Here is a 21278-nt window from a genome sequence, read left to right as displayed (position 1 = left end):
TGACTCTGACAATGCTTTTTATCCTTGTCAATTTCTCTCTCCTGAAAGTAATGACTTCTTGCTGGTTCCAGGAGGGCTGGGAATTCTCTGATACCTTTTCCAATTGGTTGTTATTCATGCGTGAGCTTTGACAGTGAATATCAGCAGGCAATTCACTAGTAAGGGCCTCAGTGCCAAGCTCAATCCTGTTTCCATTTAACATTTTCACACAGTCACTTTCTAGCACTCATTGGATATTGGTCAGGAGTGGGAACACGGGCTCCGCTGTCTGATCCTGGGGTGCTGAAGCCATTTAATGTCCCTCTACCACCATTTGGGTTGCCAACTCTGGTTGGAGGCATTCTTGGAGATTTGATCGCGTGATGTTCTGACCACATGACATCTGACCATGTGACATCTGAGCACATGATATCTGCAAACGTTACTGCATTTACCTTATAGAGGTTGGGTCCCCTGTAGTTGAGTATCTTTGCTCATGGTTATGCGCCAGCAACTGTTGTGCGAGACGTTTGACTAATGTTACTGAGTGGCTTTGGTTGCCTGCTATTCATTGAAGTAGCAAGCATTATGAGCTTGACAAATATTAACACCTGTGACATATTTGTATATTTGTTATATTTATTGTAAGATGTTTGACCTGTGAGCAGGCGAGGAGGGGAAACCGAGGCCAGGGAAGAAGGGAAACCGAGACCGGGGAAGAAGGGAAACCGAGGCCGGAGAAGAGGGGAAACCGAGGCCGGAGAAGAGGGGAAACTGAGGGTGAGAGAGCGCTTCGCATGGGGGAACCAGAAGTGAGAGGAGCTTTGATTCCACCAATAACAATGGTAATAATGGTAACTTATTGAAATAGCACCATAGCTAATAGCAATACTGGTAACACACAGATTTCTCTCATAACCAACAGTAATACAATAACTCACTGCTATGTAACTGGTAGTAATCGGTGTAACATCCCAATATCCTACCTGTAACTAGTAGTAATCCTATAACCTGCTGATATTCAACTTGTAACTACAGCCAGAAACCCCCTATACTGCACAAGGTCTGGTCAGGCTCCCTAGTTGATCCCCGCCTTGCTCCCTATCTCCTTGGACTCTGGTTTGTACTTGACTTCTGTGTGAAGGTGACAACTCTGAACTGGGAGCCTGAGTCAGAGCTAATCTGTACTTGGATTTCAGTCCATTTCAGTCCAGTCAATACCGGCTGGAATAGACCGACCTGAACCAAACCGAAAGACTGCACAAAGGGCAGCGGGCTTGGTGTTTGAGGCACATCTCACATCGACCTAAACTCAGCTCAGCACCAATATTTCTAAACCACTCCTTGGGCTTGGACTCAATAAAGGAGAGTTTTCATAGAATGATAGAAATTACAGCACAGAAGGGGGCCATTCGGCCCTCAGTGCCCATGCCTGTGCCAGTGCTGGCGCTCTCTCCAATAACCCCATTCCCCCAGATCCTTTTATAGTCCTCCTTTTTAAATGACGGTCTAGTTTGCCTCAATAAACACTTCTGGAGAACCATCCCATGGTCTAATAGCCCTGAGTTCAAGAACCTTTGTTCTCACTTTCCTTTGGTTCTTCCAGTGGGAATCCTCGGACTCCATTCCTATTTACCCACAGTAAGGTCCCCAAGTTTCATTCACCCCTTTACTGATTGCTCATCTCTCGGCACCGCTCCCACTCATCACTTTGTTGATCAGCAGAAAATATTGTCACCCACATACAACCCATTCCCCAGTCTCCCTCTCTGCCCCCAGCCCTCAGCCCCCTGGTCCACAACCCCTATTCCTTCTCTCCCCGAATCCTGAGGCCCCCGACTCCCAAGCCACCCTCTCCCTCCCGCCCCGACACCGGAGGCCCCCAGATTCCCGAGGCCCCTAGGTTCCTGACCTTCGATCGTTCCCAATACACCAGCCGGTCCCGGCTCTCTACTATGATGGAGATGATGTCACCAGGAGGCGGGAAATTTAAATCACTAGATCTCCTGGGCTGTGAGCAGCAACACCAGGGAGACCCCTGCCCCATTCTGGAGACTCTGCAGCATTCTGGGAGACCCATGCCCCATTCTGGGAGACTCTGCGGCATTCTGGGAGACCCATGCCCCATTCTGGAGACTCCGCGGCATTCTGGGAGACCCATGCCCCATTGTGGGAAACTCCGCGGCATTCCTGGAGGGTTGACAACCCTCACCCGGCTGAGATCAATTAACTCAACCTGGTACCTTCCTGGTCTATAATTCAACTGCTGGGGGAGCTGCAATGGATGTTCTGCAATTTATTTAATCCCTATGGGTAGAATGTCCACCTGGTATAGATCTGTGAAATTGCTCAGACACATTTTGGGATTTTTGACTTTTTTTCCATAGAAACGATTTGGAAAAGAGTTACACTTAAAAGTTTACTTGTACTTCTTTCAATTTAGTATACTGTATCCGCTGCTCACAATGCGGTCTCCTCTATATTGGGGAGACCAAACGCAAACCGGGTGATCGTTTTGCTGAACACCTCCGCTCTGTCCGCAAGCGTGACCCTGACCTGCCGGTCACTTGCCATTTTAATTCCCCTACCCACTCCCACTCTGACCTCTCTTTCCTCGGCTTCTTACACTGTTCCAATGAAGCTCAACATAAGTTCAAGGAACAGCAGCTCACCTTTCGATTAGGCACTTTACAACCTTCCAGACTCAACATTGATTTCAATAACTTCAGATCATAACCACTGCTCCCATTTTTTCGGTCAGCTAGTGCTGGTAATGGTTCTGCTGCTGCCATTTACAGCTACTCCCGGTCAATCTTTTGTTTCTTAACCTGTCCCATTACCACCTTCCTTACCTTGCACCATCATCCCTTTTGTCATTTAATCACTCTTGCCCCCCACCCTATCAGAGACTTTCCATTTTGTTCTTTCCTCCCCTCCCCTCCTCCCCCCTTTTCCTGGCTCTGTACTTGTTCAAAAACTTTAACTCTTTTGACATCTTCCAGTTCTGACAAAAGGTCTTCGACCTGAAACGTTAACTCTGTTTCTTTCTCCACAGATGCTGCCTGACTTACTGAGCTGCTCCAGCATTTTCTGTTTTTATTTTACACTTAAAAGTTAGTTTTTAAAGCAAAGGGGAATTTACACAAATTAAAATAAGCACTGAAATGAATGGTGGTTAAAATGCTTAAGAGCTAGGGATTGAAGTTGATCCCCACAGACCAAAGGCAATTATTAAATTTGTTAGCCTGTCTTGGTAATTGATAAACACTTTGCATCTATTGGGGGAATTTTCAACCTCCGGCCACCTGTTCCTTGCCTGAAAAAAGGGCCACTGGCAGAGGAAAATCTGGTGGGCAGCTTGGACATCCATTTGCCCACCTGATTCAATCTTCAAGCAGGCCTTGAAATGAGTACTCAACACTCATTTGAGTAGAAAAGTGAATAATGTTTGCATAATGTCTGGCGTAGCCCTCTGCTGGCTGTAGTCCTCTCAAATACCAAAGCAAAAAACAATGTAAAAAATCAGGACAGCAATATTGAAAGTGTTACATTATCACCATGGTAACTGATTCTGAAATAGATTGTTTAATCTGAGATCATGTTAGCAGGGAGAATTTATTTTACCACACATAATTTTATTAAGGTTGCAACACTCCACACTTTATATTTCCCTTTCTATTTCATATTTCCCCCTCCACTTTCAGCTTTCTTAGTGCACTGGGGCTATAAACCACCCTCAGTCAAGATTGCAGGAAGGCAGCTTGCTTGCTACCTTCCATCACTGACACTCTAGGTGATGCTTAAGTGCTTCATCAGTCCATTTTGTGTAGAAGCCAAAGTGCAGTGTTAATATCAGTTGCTGAACCATGGTTGATGTTGGATTAGGTTGGGGAAACCACGGACAGGCCTATCGGCACCTGTATACAATCTGCCAGATCTTTCTTGCTCCCAGCAACTATCAGAATGAAGTTGCTAATATATCTGTCCTTATTATAGTTTATTATAGTTGGTAACATACCTGTTCTTGTTACAGTTGATAACATAGCTGTCCTTATTACAGTTGCCTCCGACTGCTCGCGGCTATTGTATAATTAAACTTTAACCAACTATAACTGTAGCTCACAGGAGGAATCAGGGAAGCAAGTGTATTCATGAACATAGCACAGTATTGGTTGTTTATATACTTCCCAATTACAGTGGAACATACATTAGATTAGGACCCAAACGATCCCAATGGATAACAGAAATCAGCACATAATTGTGGTTCCTCAAATTTTGGCCTTACACATATGGTGCAGCAATACCTTCAGCATGGGAATGAAGGGAAGTACAATACAAATGACAAAAGAAACATTGTGCAATCACCAAGAAAATATAGAATCCAAGTAGCAAATAAGGGTATTAGCAGGCTCTGCAGTAAGATCAAAACTTGCGTATTAAAGTTCTGGAGGTTAATTTGCAAAACTATTCACTGTAGTATTATCTGTTCTTTAGCATAACTATTACTCTGAATTTCACATTCAATTTCATTGACTCTATTTGCTAATGCAATTACATCTTATAGCCAGCAATTTTTAAAAAACATTATCTATTGAAGTCAATCGGAATCGGGGAAAACTCTCCAGTGGCTGGAGTCATACCTAGCACAAAGGAAGATGGCAGTGGTTGTTGGAGGCCAATCATCTCAGCCCCAGGACATCGCTGCAGGAATTCCTCAGGGCAGTGTCCTAGGCCCAACCATCTTCAGCTGTTTCATTAATGACCTTCCCTCCATTATAACATCATAAGTGGGGATGTTCACTAATGATTGCACAGCATTCAGTTCCATTCGCAACCCCTCAGATAATGAAGCAGTTCATGCCCGCATGCAGCAAGACCTGGACAATATCCAGGCTTGGGCTGATAAGTGGCATTCGAGCCAGACAAGTCCCAGGCAATGACCATCTCCAACAAGAGAGAGTCTAAACGCCTCCCCATGACGTTCAATGACATTACCATCGCTTAATCCCCCACCATCAACATCCTGGGTGTCACCACTGACCAGAAACTTAACTGGACCAGCCACATAAATACTGTGGCTATAAGAGCAGATCAGAGGCTGGTTATTCTGCAGCAAGTGACTCACCTCCTGACTCCCCAAAGTCTTTCCACCACAAGGCATAAGTCTGGAGTGTAATGCAATATTCTCCACTTGCCTGGATGAGTGCAGCTCCAACAACACTCAAGAAGCTTGACATCATCCAGGATAAACCCGCCCGCTTGATTGGCACCCCATCCACCACCTTAAACATTCACTCCCTCCACCAGTGGCGCACTGTGGCTGCAGTGTGTACCATCTACAAGATGCACTGCAGCAACTCACCAAGGCTTCTTTGACAGCACTTCCAAACCAGCAACCTCCACCTCCTAGAAGGACAAGGGCAGCAGGCGCATGGGAACACCACCACCTGCACATTCCCCTCCAAGTCACACACCATCGTGACTTGGAAATATATCGCCGTTCCTTCATCGTCGCTGGGTCAAAATCCTGGAACTCCCTACCTAACAGCACTGTGGGAGAACCTTCACCACATGGACGGCAGCGGTTCAAGAAGGCGGCTCACCACCACCTTCTCAAGGGCAATTAGGGATAGCCAATAAATGCTGGCCTTGCCAGCGACGCCCACATCTCATGAATGAATAATATATATTAAAAAATTGTTTGTCATGTGCTAACCAACATTACATCTCTGCCGTATAGCAAAAAATAAAACAAAAAATATTAAAAATATGTCAGACATTAAAAATTAGGAATAACATAAAATGAAAAGAGGATAGGAATGAGAAAAGGACATTCAATCTGTACAGCTCACTTGGTTATCCATGTTTTCAGAACTTATTTGGACTATTTTCACCTTTGTTCTCCAAAACCATTTCTGTCTATTCTCTGAGATTCCACCAGTTGTTAGCTGCTGAGCTTCCTTTTCCAGCCATTGCTCCAATTGCTGTAAAATAATATAACCCCAGCCATAGGCATGTGGTGAATTATTTATAAAGTAAAAATCTGTATGTTCATTATATGAAAACAGTTTTCCCTAATATATTAATGTTACAAAAAGGAAAAGGGATAGTAATACATCAAAAAGTTTGAGACCATAAAAGGATAATGGTTTGCTGTGTTTTCTTGGTTAAGGGGCGGAGATTACATTGCAGAATACCACCAAGGTTAAAAAATAGGAGAAAAGATGAGATAAATCTAGTGCTTTTTAATGACTATTTTCCACATCAAATAATCTCCAAGACTATCAAATACAGCCTGAAAACAACTGACGTACAAGTTTCCTTTATTTAAACAATCAGGGAGTAAGATGCCAGTGAGATGAACTCACAGTATGAGAGTCTGATGGTGATAAATGGCAGTAGATTCATGGTAGAAGGAAACTTCAATTTAGAAGTTTTTTAAAAATCTGTAACTTCAATGATGAAAATAAATGATAAAATTGAGTTTTAAGTACAAGCTCTGCCAATGGCCCAGACATTATCACTGGGAGTCTTTTTCACTTTCGGCAGTTGCGAATCGGCCCCCATTATACACTTCGCCCCATATTCCTTTTCATTGCCACAGGAGATCTCCTAATAAATACAAGTTCTTGTTGTTACTGTTGTTGAATGGCTGGCATGCAGTCATTCATGAGTATGCAGTCTTGACTGCCCTGCTGTCAGGGTGGGGGAGAGGGAGGCAATAAGTGCAGATCATATGCATCGTCACAAAGGGAGAAAGAATTGCTCTTGCACGCAGTCTTGCAGTTAGCTCACTAGCAAAGCAGGTAGAGGAGCAAGGAGAGAAAATAATGAATACCATTAACAAAAGTAATGAAATCTCAAAAACATTTGTCTTTCATTTGGGCAACTGAAGATTCAAAGCAGCTGCACCTCTAACTACACTTGTGATGCCACTGATCACACACAAAGATTTTAGATCTCACCTGGTCCTACTTTAAACTTGTTAATTGTTTAGAATGAATTCTAGCAGCAGTTTTCACATTAATTAATGTTGTATGCCTTTTGCTTTAAGATTGGAGTAAGCTGATTTGCTTTATGTAGAATGTCAAGAAGCAGGGGTTTTAAATCACTTTTTTATATTCCATTGTGAAATGGTTGCTATGCATTTTGGAATTTGCAGCTGGGGCATTACGTATTATCATTTTAATTGTATCCCATTATTCTTACAGCTCCGAGTTCTGGTGTAAGTTGTACATTTGTAAAGATCTGCTGGGAATGTAGACTGACAGATGAGTTCTGTAACTGTCACCTGAAAAATTGGCCAAGCTACCAATTGCTTTAAATGGTTTGAGGTATCTTAAATGTTTTAAGCACATGAGATGAGATTTTCTAATGGAAGTTAGACTTTATTAAAGTGAAATTTCATGATGAATGTTTTGAAATTGAAGAGTATTTAATTTCCCCACTCTGAAGGCGCTAGCTCTTATTGGTGTGCAGTTCCATGGGAACCGGCAGCATTCTGGTACCTCGCCCAAGTAGCCGTTCTTCATGCGTGAGGCCAGAAAGTGAACGTTCACAGGCTATTTGACTATGTGGGACATCACAGCTGAGCCCAATTCTTCCCTGCCCTACATCTACACGTACACACTTTCCAGATAGTGTCCAGAGTGACAGCCAAAATGTGCTCGTGAATGGATACAGGGAGTCCAAGTTACATAGGCATGGCAGAGACTAGAAGAGACATGTCCTGGTCATAAACAGAAGACCTTCCCTCTTACTCCAGGTGCCGTGTATCGGATGGTTCAAAAAATTGTTACACTCAGCCAATCGGTACTTTAATATTACACAGGTGCAAAATTTCACTAGATCGATAACCCCACCAAACACTAAAGCACTCCACAAAGCAAGGCCCATAAACCCAACAGAAGCTGTCCATTTTTTAGTGAGTCTCCCTCTGCGGTTCAGTGAGAGCAGCGATCCCTACTCTGTCCTGATTCCCTGATGGTTTATTAGGTAAAGGCACCTCAGTTGGTGTTTAGCTCTGAGTTGGTATGTAACTGTCTCTATCTCTCTCTCACTCACTCGTTGTGTAGCCACTATCTCTCTCTTTCAGTCAATCTGTAACTCATTTTGAGTATTTTTTTGTTTGAAGCCAGGATATTTGGAACTTTCCTGTGAATGGCTGCCTTTTCTTTACCAACAACAACTTGCATTTATATAGCACCTTTAACATAGTAAAACATCCCAAGGCGCTTCACAGGAGTGTAATCAGACCAGGTAATTAATATTGAAATGAAAAGTTTTAGTTCTAGCTAGGAGATACTAGACAAAATGGCTGCCCAGTGGTCCAGGTATCTTGAAGATTCCAATTGTTACAGAAGTACAATTAGCTAGGTTAATAATTCAATCTACAGGGGCAAAGGCAAGCAATTCAAAGAATCATAAGGAATTAGACAGAAAGTAAATGCAAAATGTGAAAATAAAAAAACCACAGACCTACAGGCCCGAATTTAACTTGGGGCGAGAGTTGTATGGGCAGAAGCCGAGGTGGACAGCAAAGTGTCCGGACATTGGCAGGGTGAGGTCCGGGAGATTTTAACTCCGGGGAATCTGGCAAGTGGTTGGGAGGGGTATGGGAGGGCCTTGTGGTCGGAGAGGGGGAAGCTCGGGGCAGGGGAAGTCGAAACTGTCCTTGTGGAGCTTGGAGAAATACTTCTGCTCATCCTGGTCCCACAAGTGGCAGCATGGATACAAAATTGGCTAAGTGACAGGAAACAGAGAGGAGTGGTGAATGGTTGTTTTTCGGACTGGAGGCAGGTATACAGTGGTGTTCCCCAGGAGTTGGTACTAGGACCACTGCTTTTTTTTTGATATATATTAATGACTTGGACTTGGGTGTACAGGGCAGAATTTCAAAATTTGCAGATGACACAAAACATGGAAGGGTAGTAAACAGTGAGGATAGTAACAGACTTCAAGAGAACATAGACAGGCTGGTGGAATGGGCAGACACATGGCAGATGAAATTTAATGCAGAGAAGTGCGAAGTGATACATTTTGGCAGGAAGAATGAGGAGAGGCAATATAAACTAAATGGTACAATTCTAAATGGGGTGCAGGAACAGAGAGACCTGTGGGTATATGTACACAAATCTTTGAGGGTGGCAGGACAGGTTGAGAAAACGGTTAAAAAAGCATACCGGATCCTGGGCTTTATAAATGAAGACATAGAGTACAAAAGTAAGGAAGTTATGTTGAACTTTTATAAAATACTGCTTCGGCCACAACTGCAGTATTGTGTCCAATTCTGGGCACAGCACTTTAGGAAGGATGTGAAGGCATTAGAGAGGGTGCAGAAAATATTTACTAGAATGATTCCAGGGATGAGGGACTTCAATTACATGGATAGACTGTAGAAGCTGGGGTTGTTCTCCTTAGAATAGAGAAGGTTAAGAGGAGATTTGATAGAAGTATTCAAAATCATGAAGGGTTTAGATAAAGTAAATAAAGAGAAACTGTTCCCATTGGCAGAAGGGTTGAGAACCAGAGGACGCAGATTTAAGATGATTGGCAAAAGAACCAAAGGTGATATGAGGGAAAACTTTTTTTTACGCATCGCGTAGTTATGATCTGGAATACACTGCCTGAAAGGGTGGTCAAATGTAAAGAATCTTACAACACCAGGTTATAGTCCAACAGTTTTATTTGAAAATCACAAGCTTTCGGAGATTATCTCCTTCGTCAGGTAAGAAGCATATTCAATCATGGCTTTCAAAAAGGAATTGGATAAATACTTGAAGGGAAAAGATTTGCAGTACTCCGGGGAAAGAGCGGGGGAATGGGACTAACTAGATTGCTCTCACAAAGAGTTGGCACGGGCTAGATGAGCAGAATGGCCTCCTTCGGTGCTGTAACCATTCTATGATTCTATGAAGGAAAGTAAAAAAGAGAAAAATCCACTTGCCTTTTTTGGCCTCTTCTGGCCCCAGCTACTCTTCCAGCTAAGTTGGTCCAGTGGGGAAGCCACAACAGCTTCCCCGCACAGGCCACCGGTTAAAATTGCAGTCAGGCCCCGATGACATCAGCAGAATTCGATCTGCATATTTAAACAAGGACCCCACTGGCGTCTGGCTGGTGTCCCCCTCGCCTGCTCAGAAGAGCTGGTTAAGATCGAAACCCATGGGAAGACAGCGGGATCGACCACCAGAATTCTGCCAGGCTGGCAGGGTTAAAATCAGCCCTATTGAATTTCCCCACTCTGAAGGCGCTAGCTCTTATTGGTGTGCAGTTCCATGGGAACCGGCAGCATTCTGGTACCTCGCCCAAGTAGCCGTTCTTCATGCGTGAGGCCAGAAAGTGAACGTTCACAGGCTATTTGACTATGTGGGACATCACAGCTGAGCCCAATTCTTCCCTGCCCTACATCTACACGTACACACTTTCCAGATAGAGGGTTGTTAAAATTATTTTTAACAACCCTCAAAATTGTGATTGTTTTACAAACCTTTTAAAAACTAATTAATTTTCTGTACATGTATTAAAATCATATTTTCAGTAAGACAGCATTTCAATATTAAGAACGTTAGAAAAATGATGAGAAAGGCCATTCGGCCCATCAAGCTGGTCCCTCTGCTACTTTGTTTCACCCAGCCCAGCATCCAACTGCAACTTGAGCTTTCCTAACCTCTTTGGTTTCACTACCTCACTGCTGGACCATTTAAATGTTCATCATCCTTTGAGTTAAGAATTATTTTTCTGGTCGCCACAGTACAAAAAGGATACTGCAGCTATTGAAAGGATACAGAAGCGAGCAACCAGAATCATTGAGGAGATGGAGGGATTGGATTATGAGGAGCAATTATGTTAATTGGGCATGTTCTCACTAGAAAAGAGAAGGTGGAAAGGTGATAAGATTGCTGTTTTTAGGATTCTAAATGGACCAGGATGGTAGAAGGTGAACTAGATGGACCTTGGTCCTTTTTTCATCTAACAATATTATGTTCCTAAGAATTGTTTTAAATTTAATTTTCACTGTTCTTAATATTGAAATGTTATCTTACTGAAAATATGATTTTAATACATACTGGGATAGAGTTTCCATTCGTTTACGCCAGCAATATCGGCGGAATCAGCCGAACCAGCACAAAACATCAGGGAATTTTAAACGTGAGTTATGCACAAAACCACTTACGTTCATGTTTTCCTTGATCTTTTACACTGGTTTAAGATTCAATTCGCTCGGATCAGGCCCCGTCCACAAAATTGGCCAAGCCCCCAGGTTGACATTGCGAGATTCTGCTGATTGCGTTGGTTTAGGAAGGCTCTTCAAATTGCGTTAATTTTCTTAAGCGCGCAGGCAATAGTAGGCACGTTTCAAAAGTTTTTCGTATCAAAAATTATTTAATTTACAAAGAAACTGACTAGTATATACCAATAAAAGTGGCAAGTTTTTTAAAATTCATTTTCAGTAATTTTAAATCAGGTTACTCACAGCTGCAGGACTGAACACTCTTATTAAAAATGCTCATTTTTTGTGATAAACCCATTTTCAGCTGTATTAATAAAATTGGACCAGGTTATCACTCTCAAATACATCAAGGAATACTTTTTAATGGAAAGAAAAAAAGAAACAATTATGTTCTATTACGATGCCCAATTGCGCTGGTTCATGGAAGAGTTTACATTTGTGATTATGCAAATTTTGAGTGCAATTTTCTGATTGTGCCCAAAGCGAAAACTCTACCCAGGGTTCCGATCTTAACCTGCCTTCGATGCAGACAAGAGGGACACCCGCTGGAAGCCAGTGGAGTCCTTCTTTAAGAACTGTTGGTCTTAACCTGATGGCTTTTTGTAGACACACATTCTCATCAGTCGATGCTTGAGCATCAGGGCATTTACACCATGGGGTGCAGCTGACAGATGGAGGACCTGCTGTGGACGAGACTCCTCCTTAATAAACCAGGTCATTGGTTAAATCCATAACCCGTGCTTACCCTTTGAAGGGAGAAGAGAGATTGTGTTAAAATACAACAGGTACAAGGCTTCAAGCTCTATTAATCTGAACAATAACTGCAAAATCACTATTGGGTTTTATTCCCTCTGGTCATGCACTATTTAACACATTTATGTAGAATTCCTTTGTGCAATATTTTAACCCAAGTTAATAAATGAGTGAGTTAAAACAGTGCAGAAAGTAATTTTAAGTGAAGCTTTTAAGCTGTGGAAAGCTACACTTAGCACAGAGGCAATTCCACCCCTGTGGGCAAGGATACCTATGGCTCTGTTTACTTTATAAAGAGGCTGGGATAAATTGATAACAAATTCTGAAGCTGGACTAATATGGAAGCAAGGGGCAGCTTTTTGCCATAATTCAATAATTTAAATATGCTAAAAGAAGACCGTTACATAAAATGTAGAAGGAAATTGTTATACAGATTAAAGCACACGTGTCTTAAGAAGATTGACGAACTCGACTAGCTTGCTGTTATTAGGGTTTGAGCAATTACAGCCTGGGCTGGATCTGCCCCCTCACAGACAGGGGCTGAGCTTGAGGTTTCAGGACTGCGCACCTCTTTCCTCTGCCCCTCCGCTTTGATTTCAAAGACACATCATCGACCACGTCAAGAGCTCTATAAAAAACAGCGGTTGCATCAAACTCGCCTCCATTTCCTCCCGACTCTTTGGTTCCTGCCAGCGAGTTCTGAGTAAGATCCAAACATCGCACGGAACGGATTCAGCTCCGTCAGTCAATGGGCTAAAGATGTCAATGACCAGGTACTGAAGTCCGAATACCATCTGGGCAGGTCATATCACCTATTGGAGAGGAAGATCTGTGTGAATCTCTCGGGAGAGGTTCATATTCCTGTTTGTTTTGTAAGCTTTTGATGAATCCGTAAGGTTGCCCCAGTAGCATCAACTAAAAAATCTAACGAAAGTGCCCCCTTTTAGAAGGGCACAAACAATAAACACCCAAATCATACCAAAGAAAGGAAAGTTATCAAATTAAATAACAATGTTGTTTGTTTTGTATATATGGCGGTTTTAACGGCATCGCTTTTAATTCTCTAGGAAGATGTTGGATATTTCCCTCTCGACGAATGAGTCTTTCCAATATCTGAACGTTCCTTGTCTGGGGAATATCTGTAGTAACACGACAGCCCCTCCGAGACCCCCAGTGTTGATGGATGCCTGGCTGGTGCCTCTCTTCTTCGGGATCCTGATGGTAGTGGGACTGGCTGGAAACTCGCTGGTGATCTATGTGGTAACGAAACACAAGCAGATGCGAACAGTCACCAACTTCTACATAGGTAACAAGATCTATGTGTAAATTCATACAGCGCTCTCTCTATATAATATATACAGAATAATCTATTAAATATATACAGATCAATTTATGAAATATATAGATTAATCTATAAACGATAAGTAGAGCTACATCTATAAAATATATGCAGATATATGATAAAATAGATCTTCCAAGCTACCTATAAATTCTACAGGGGGTACTTTGAAACGAATGTAAAACGAAAGTTACATTTCATTTCAAAGTACATTAGATGACCAGGTTTTGTGGTTGTAAGTAACATTTTTATATTTTTTTAAAATAAAAGACCAATTTAGTTTTGTATCAGTAAATTTTCCAAGTTAATGTTTTGTTTTAAATTAAATCGGTAGCAGTAAAAATGCAGAAAATTATTTATTTTGTATTTATAAATCTGAAGCATAGAACTTTCGATAAATGTCACTTTTGACAAAAAGGATGTAGAGTCAAGACCAATTCTTCAGCTCCTGATTAAAAGGATTACATTATCCCAGTACACAGATTGCTCTGTGAAATAAATTCTAATTTATTTATCTAAGTATGGTAACAAGCACTGAATAATTTAAACTTTCTAAATTATAAATCAAACAAGTTACAGACCAAACAACTACCTCACGTCAATGTGCTTTCACAACCCTCTGTTCGATTGAAATTGCTATGAGACTTTCTTTCTTTTTTCAGCAAATTTGGCCACAACTGATATTATTTTCCTGGTGTGCTGTGTGCCTTTCACTGCCGTCCTATACCCACTCCCTAGCTGGATTTTCGGGGAGTTCATGTGCAAATTTGTCAACTACATACAACAGGTGAGCACTCCTTCAGATAGTCCCACCATCCACTTCAATCTCAAGCTTTCCTACCATTTGTCTGTTATTTCTGACTGACCTAGTACAGCTATTAACAATGCAGACACTGCATTCTTTGAGCCACGTTAATCCCAAATATTATAGGGAATCACAGTTCACGCACTTGTTTATTTAGTGTATGCAGACTTGGCATTTAATTAAAGCCGTTTTCAAGCATTAGCATCACCAGCGCACAAAATATGTAGGCCACTTTATAGTTTAGTTAGTGAGCTTGATTCAATAACATGGGACATGGTTTGTATTTGTCCGCAGGGACATTTGTCCTCGTCATGAAGGCTCTGTAGGTGAAGATTTGAGGCGCACCGTCCCTGTCCAGTTCGAAAGTGGTTGAGAGGTGCCCAACTAGGACATGGCCAATGAATTCTGGTTGATGGTCTGTAGGATTGGAGATGATATGGTGATTTATAGGAGCACCTACTGTTCACTCTTCATGCCAACGAGTTGATAAGGAAAAGTCAAAGGAATCAGGAAGGTTGACTATATTGGATGTCTTGAAGAAAACTATGCCAATGGTGGATAGAACCAATCAGAGCGAATTGGCGACATGATCTTGTCACGAATTCACCAATTCTGTTGCTGCATCTGAACAACGAAGATGTGGAGGAGCTATGTTGCAGAGGACTTGTAACTATGTGAGCGGACTAGGGCACAATGTGCCTGACACAAGCCTTATAGTAGCATGCAGTTGAATATCCACCAGCTTAGTGTGCGGTAAGCAAGACCAAATGGGAGCACAGTACTCTGCAGCTGAATAGTAGAGTGCAAGCACAGATGAGCGTAAAGTGGAGTTGTTTTCTCCCCAGGCAGAGCCGGCAAGTTTAGTGATTAGGTTATTTCGGATTTTGACTTTTTCAGCAGTTTTCAGTAGATTGTTTTTGTAAGTTAGTGACCTGTCGAGGGTGACACCCAAATAAACAGGGTGGGCATCATGTTTAAGAAGTTGACCATTTATGATGATAATGAGTTCACGAGAGGCACTAGCATTGTGCAAGTGAAAGACGGAGGACACAGTCTTTGTGGTACTTGGTTGAAAACACCATGTCAGGCAGTATTCCACCATGAGTTTCATGTCATTAGTGAGTGTGGTTTCCAGAGTGGAGTACTACTCACGCAGTTGGGAAGTTTTTTAAGACTAGCGGATTTCCCATGATGTTGCTCAGTTGTGATGTTTACACTGGAGTTATGTTTAACCTGGCTCATCCCTTTAAAAGCACTGTTCAAGTACTACTTGTGGGGAAGTGGTTTAAATAGGCAAATCTAGGTAACGATAACTGTTTGTTAAGCTCTGGATGCGTGTCAGAAGAACTGAATGAAATGACTGACTTTTTTTTAAAGATTGTTTTGCATCTGTAACAAAGTGTATCACTTTGGTGTATGACATGTAGCGTGTCACACATGCACTAAACGGAAGGCGAAATGTAACAATGGATTCCAGGAAAAATACATTTTTTAATACAAAATCTCCATGATCTGCTTAAAAATGGTCAAAACTACAAAGAGGCAGGAATGCATTACATTGATCTAATCAATTCTGATGAAGGATCCCATCCAGATTCAAACCTAACTTTAGGTGTTGTTACAAGTTTGGATTTGGTGCAGATACCTGCTCGGGTTCAATAATGCTAGCTGCTTCCTTAAACAGTCTGGTTTTCTGCTTTGTAGAGGGTTTGACTCCCATTGCCCTATATGTACTAGTGCGGTAGGGAGTGTAACAGTGAAAGTCCCTGGTGTTCTGGACCTGATTTACCATCTTATGCACTTGTACTCTTTCATTCACTCCAAAGGCAGACCAACGTAACATTTGGCAAGATGATGTTTGGTTCATTTCATAAACGGCTTTATTCCACAGTAGGCAAAACATACAGAGCACTAAGTGTGATGAGAGACACTTGGTACAATCAATATAACTTCTGTTCCCCTACTATCATAAAAATAAAGAACACATGAATGGTAGCCTACCTCAGTAGGCCCTTTAAAGAAAGAAAGAAAGAACTTACATTTATATAGTACCTTTAATGACCTCAGGATGTTCCAAAGCACTTCATAGGGTATGAAGTATTTATGAAATGCAGTTACTGTTGTAATGTAGGGAAACGTGGCAGCCAATTTGCACACAGCAAGGTCCCACAAACAGCAGTGAGATAAATGATCAAATAATCTGTTTAGTGATGTTGGTTGATGGATGAATATTGGCCAGGACACTGGGAGAACTCCCCTGGTCTTCTTCGATTAGTGCTATGGGATCCTTTATGTCCACCTCAGAGAACAGACGGGACATCAATTTAATGTTTCATCTGAAAGACTTTAATGTAAATGCATAAAGTCTCCCTGACCAGGGCAGCGGTTCACTCCTTGCAGCCTGCTGCTGCTTGCCTTTCTAGTGTCTGTCCTGATTTTAAAAAGCATCTCTCCCTGACGCACAGAGATCAAAAGAGTTTGTCAATACCAAGGTCCTAGATGTCTTCCTGAATCTTTCACATCGTTCACCTGACGAAGGAGGAAGCCTCCGAAAGCTTGTGAATTTAAAATAAAATTGTTGGACTATAGCTTGGTGTTGTAAAATTGTTTACAATTGTCAACCCCAGTCCATCACCGGCATCTCCACATCTTCCTGAATACCCAGACATGGCTAATGAATTGCCTATTGTGTTATCTCTGAAAGAAACCAATTCTCATCTCACATATTAACTACCCTTTGTCTGCCTACAGAATCACAACACAGAATTGGGCTGTCCTGAAAAGATAGCACTTTTTAGGCAGCTTTTGCTCAGAACACATTTTAAAATTACTTATACCAAGATCTTTTCCATGGGGAAATGGCCATAAGAATCCTAAACTATGATAATGATTTTATCTTACTCTGGTATCTTCAACTCCCAATGTAAGTCTCATGTAGTCCCCGGCGTTGGCAAATGTAAACTTATTGGCTAGCTCAGTCGGTAGAGCATGAAATTTTTAATGTCACAGTAGTGAGCCCAAGCCTCATGTCAGGTACGGTGGCGTTGTGGTTATGGTACTAAACCAGCAACTCACAGCTTGTGAATTAAATCCCACTATGGCAATTGGTGAAATTGACTTCAATAAATCTGGATTGTTTGAAAAACCCATGGCTTGCTTTCAGTCTGGCGCACATGTGACTCCAACCCCCATGCAGTTAATGCACTCTAAAGTAGCCCAGCAATAATTACTACAAAGTTCAAAAATAAGGAAAAAGTCAGATGGACCTATTGGCAATGATCCAGGCATTTGTATCAAGACAAGACTTAGGTAATCCCAGCGCAGTCAACCCTGCAAAGTCCTCTTCACTAACATGTGGGGACTTGTGCCCAAGTTGGAAGAACTGTCCCATAGACTAGTTAGCCAATAGCCTGACATAGTGGTGCTCACAGAATTATATCGATCAACAACAACTTGCATTTATATAGCGAATTTAATGTAGAGAAATGTCCTGACGTGCTTCACAGAGGCATAATCAGACAAAAATGGACAACACTGAGGTGCTAGATGTCTTTCTTGATAACCAGATATTGCTAATTCCAGACTCCTGCATTACCATCTTAGGTATATTATGTCCCACAAGCAGGATAGACCCACCAGAGGTGGGGGCACTGTGGTATACAGTGGGGTGGGAGTTGCCCTGGGAGTCCTCAACATTGACCCTGGATCCTGTGAAGTGTAATGGCTTCAGGTCAAAAAACATCAAGGAAACCTCCTGCTGATCACCACCTATCGCCCCACCCTCAACTATTGAATCAATACTCCTCCACGTTGAACATGGAAAGCAAGAGCACAGAATGTACACTGGGTAAGGACGTCAAAGTCTACCATCAAGGATAGCTCATTAGTGCCACCACTGACTGAGATGATGAGGGAACAAACACAAGGAAGTAACCTGCCTGATTTTGTCTTCATCAACCTACCTGTCAGACACATCTGTCAACAATAGTATTGATGGGAACGACCACTGCACAGTGCTTTTGAAGACAAAGTCTTGTCTCTGTAGTGAGGATGTTCTCTATTGTGTAGTGTGCACCACTGCCATGCTACATGAGAAAGACTAAGGACAGATCTAGGAGTCAAAAACTGGGCATCCATCAGATTCTGTGGGCCAGCAGCAGCAGAATTGTATACTACCACATTTTTAACCTCATGGTCCAGCATATCCCTCAATCCTTGATCACTATCAAGCTTGGAGACCAATTCTGGTTCAATGGCGAGTTTAAAAGGGCATGTAAGTGGCCGTATTTGGCATACCTTACTATGAGGTACCAACCTAGTGAAGCTACTACACAGGGCTACCTGCATGCTAAATACCAAAAGCAGCAGACTGTAGACAGAGCTAAGCAGTCCCATAGCCAACAGATCGGAACAAAGGTGTGTAGCCGTACCGCGTCCAGTGGAGCATGGTGGTGGGTAACCAGGCAACTAACAGGAGGAGGAGGCTCCAGGAATGTCTCAACCATGGTGGAGCCTCGCACATGAGTGCGAGACAAAGTTGAATTGTTTACAATCATCTTAAGCCAAAAGTGCCAAGTGAATGATTCTACCCAACCTCCTCCTGAGGTCCCCATCAACATAATTGCCAGTATCCAGTTAATTACCAACCTATCAACCTCTCCTCAATCATCAGTAAGGTGAAGGAAGGAGTTATCGATAGTGCCATAAAGCAACACTTACTCACTGATAACCTGTTCAGTGATGCACAGTTCGGATATTGCCAGAACCATTCGGCTCCAGATCTCTTCACAGCCTTGATCCAGACATGGATCAACAGCTAAATGCCAGAAGAGAGGTGAGAGTAGTTGCTCTCAACATCAAGACAACATCCAAATGTGTATGGCACCAGGGAGCCCTATGAAGACTGGGGCCTGTGAAGGTCAAAAGGAAAACCCTCAAGTGGCTGGAATCACACCTGACACAAAGAAAGATGATTGTGGTTTTTGGAGGCCAATCATCATGGCCCGAGAATATCGCTGCAGGAGTACCTGACAGAAGTGTCCTTGGCCTAATGATTTTCAGACTAATAAGATGATAACTGGCTGGGTTAGATTTATGCATTTTTTTGTGGACAGAACATACCTGGGCAATCTTCCACATTGTTGGGTAGATGCCAGTGTCATAGCTGTACTGGAGCAGCTTGGCTAGGAGAGTGGCTAATGCAGAGGTCTTCAGAACTACAGCCAGCATGTTGTCAGAGCCAATAGCCTTTGCTGTGTCCAGTGCACCCTGCTGCTTCTTAATATCACATGGACTGAACCAAATTTGCTGGACATTGGCATCTATTATGGTGGAGTCGTTGGTCATCAATGACCTTTCCTTCTTCAGAAGGTCAGGGATAGGATTGTTCACTGATGATTTCAAAGTGTTCAGCTTCATTCACAATTCCTCCCATAATGATGCAGCCTATGCCAACCTACAGTAGGATACCCAGGTTTGGGCTGACAAGTGGCAAGTAACATTTTCATCATACACGTGTCAGGTAATGACCATCTCAAACAAGGGAAAGCCCAGCCATCTCCCCCTGATCTTCACCAGAATCACCAAATCTCCCATCATCAACATCTTGGGGGTCACCATTGACTAGAAGCTTAACTGGACCAACTGCATCAACATTATGGCTACAAGAGCATGGCAGAGATTGGGTATTCTGTGATAAATGCCTTAGCTTGTGATCCTTAAAAGCCTCTTCACCATTTACAAGGCTCAAATCAGGCGTGTAATGGATTATTCGCCTGGATGGGTGCTGCTGCAACAGCACTCAAGAAGCTCAACACCATCCAGGGACAGAGCAGTACACTTGATTGGCACTTTTGCCACTGGACAATAGTCACCCCCTCCACCACAGGTGCACTGTGGTTGCAGTATCTACAATCTACAAGATACACTGCAGCAACTCACCATGGTTACTTCAACAACACCTCTCTGCGCTGCAACCTTTACCACTGAGAAGGAGAAGTGCAACAAAGTTGCGGAAACTGTATCACCTCTAAATTCCCCTCCAAGACACTGGACATATTTTGCTGTTTCTTTATTGTCACTGGGTCAAAATCCTGGAATTACCTAACACCATGTCCATGAGAACTGCAGTGGTTCAAGGAGAAGGCCCACCACCTTCTCAAGGCAAATAGAGATAGGCAATAAATGTGGCTTTGCCAGCTTCGCCCACATCCCAAGCACAAATTTTTTAAAAATTACCGACCTCCATGCGACTCACAGTAGCAGAGACTCACTTTTTTATGGGTTTCCCAAACTGATGTTGGCCTTCTAAACACATTGAGCTGCACCAGCATGCTTGAGTCATGAGGTAAATTTGTGTCATGACATGAACATGCATGGCCCGCTAGGCTGGTTCAACATCTGTTTCCAGGCCTGCACTCCTACTGTTTTTCTTTCAAACTAATTTTTTTTTAATTCAACAAAGAGAAATAAAATCTATATGTGCTGTCGATTTGGTTTCCATTTTTTTTGAATCAGCCTCCAATGGGAAGGAGAGAGGAAGTGCAGGATAATATAAATATGGAAAAACAGCATAAGGAGGTTGCACTGGCATCGTTACCCTGCAACTGGAATAAAATGGCCCATTCTTTTTTAGATACCTACAGACCTGATATGCATTCTAGCAGTTTCTGTTTTTATCACTTACATACACAACAAAACCCTTTTTAAATGTTGTCCTTTTTGAGGTTCTCACAGTCTCTGTTGCTATGCTTCTAGCAATGCTGCCCTGTTACCAGTCTATGGTAGGACATGTGCGAGAGAAGTATACCTGATTATTTCCCTCCACTCTAGGAAGTGCCTTCCCTCCAATGACATGACTTAAGTAAGGAATTTGTCACCCGAGGCATCTGCATCCAATTGTAATTCCATGATACTGCACCTTGTGCTGTCCATTTATCAGTAGGATTAGGGTGAATTTTTAGAAAGAAATAAAGACTTTCACGACCTCAGGACATCCCAAATGCTTTACAGCCGGGTACTTCTGAAGTGTAGCCACTGTTGTAATGTAAGAAATGCAACAGCCAATTTGCGCACAGCAAGGTCACAAAAACAGAAATGTGATAATGACCAGATAGTCTGTCTTTTAGTGATGTTGGTTGAGAGATAAATATTGGCCAGGACACCGGGGAGAA

General features: G+C 42.4%; 1 protein-coding gene and 1 long non-coding RNA gene across 2 annotated transcripts in view; one reads left to right on the top strand and one right to left on the bottom strand.

The window, feature by feature from the left end:
- Positions 1-635: 635 nt before the first annotated feature.
- LOC137299429 (G-protein coupled receptor 54-like) overlaps positions 636-21278 on the top strand; it is a 33274-nt gene continuing 12631 nt past the window's right edge. Inside the window, exons 1-3 of the mRNA XM_067968166.1 lie at positions 636-824; positions 13030-13268; positions 13964-14088. Coding sequence (XP_067824267.1) covers positions 13034-13268; positions 13964-14088 — 360 coding nt within the window. The 5' untranslated portion in view covers positions 636-824; positions 13030-13033. The remainder of the gene's footprint in view (positions 825-13029; positions 13269-13963; positions 14089-21278) is intronic.
- LOC137299430 (uncharacterized) overlaps positions 12615-21278 on the bottom strand; it is a 56064-nt gene continuing 47400 nt past the window's right edge. Inside the window, exon 5 of the long non-coding RNA XR_010957899.1 lies at positions 12615-13215. This is a non-coding gene — a long non-coding RNA (uncharacterized lncRNA). The remainder of the gene's footprint in view (positions 13216-21278) is intronic.

Source organism: Heptranchias perlo, chromosome 29 (assembly GCF_035084215.1).
Source record: "Heptranchias perlo isolate sHepPer1 chromosome 29, sHepPer1.hap1, whole genome shotgun sequence".
In the NCBI taxonomy this organism is placed as follows: domain Eukaryota; kingdom Metazoa; phylum Chordata; class Chondrichthyes; order Hexanchiformes; family Hexanchidae; genus Heptranchias; species Heptranchias perlo.
Note: the sequence above shows the minus strand (reverse complement) of the source record. Positions and strands in the feature narration are given on the sequence as shown.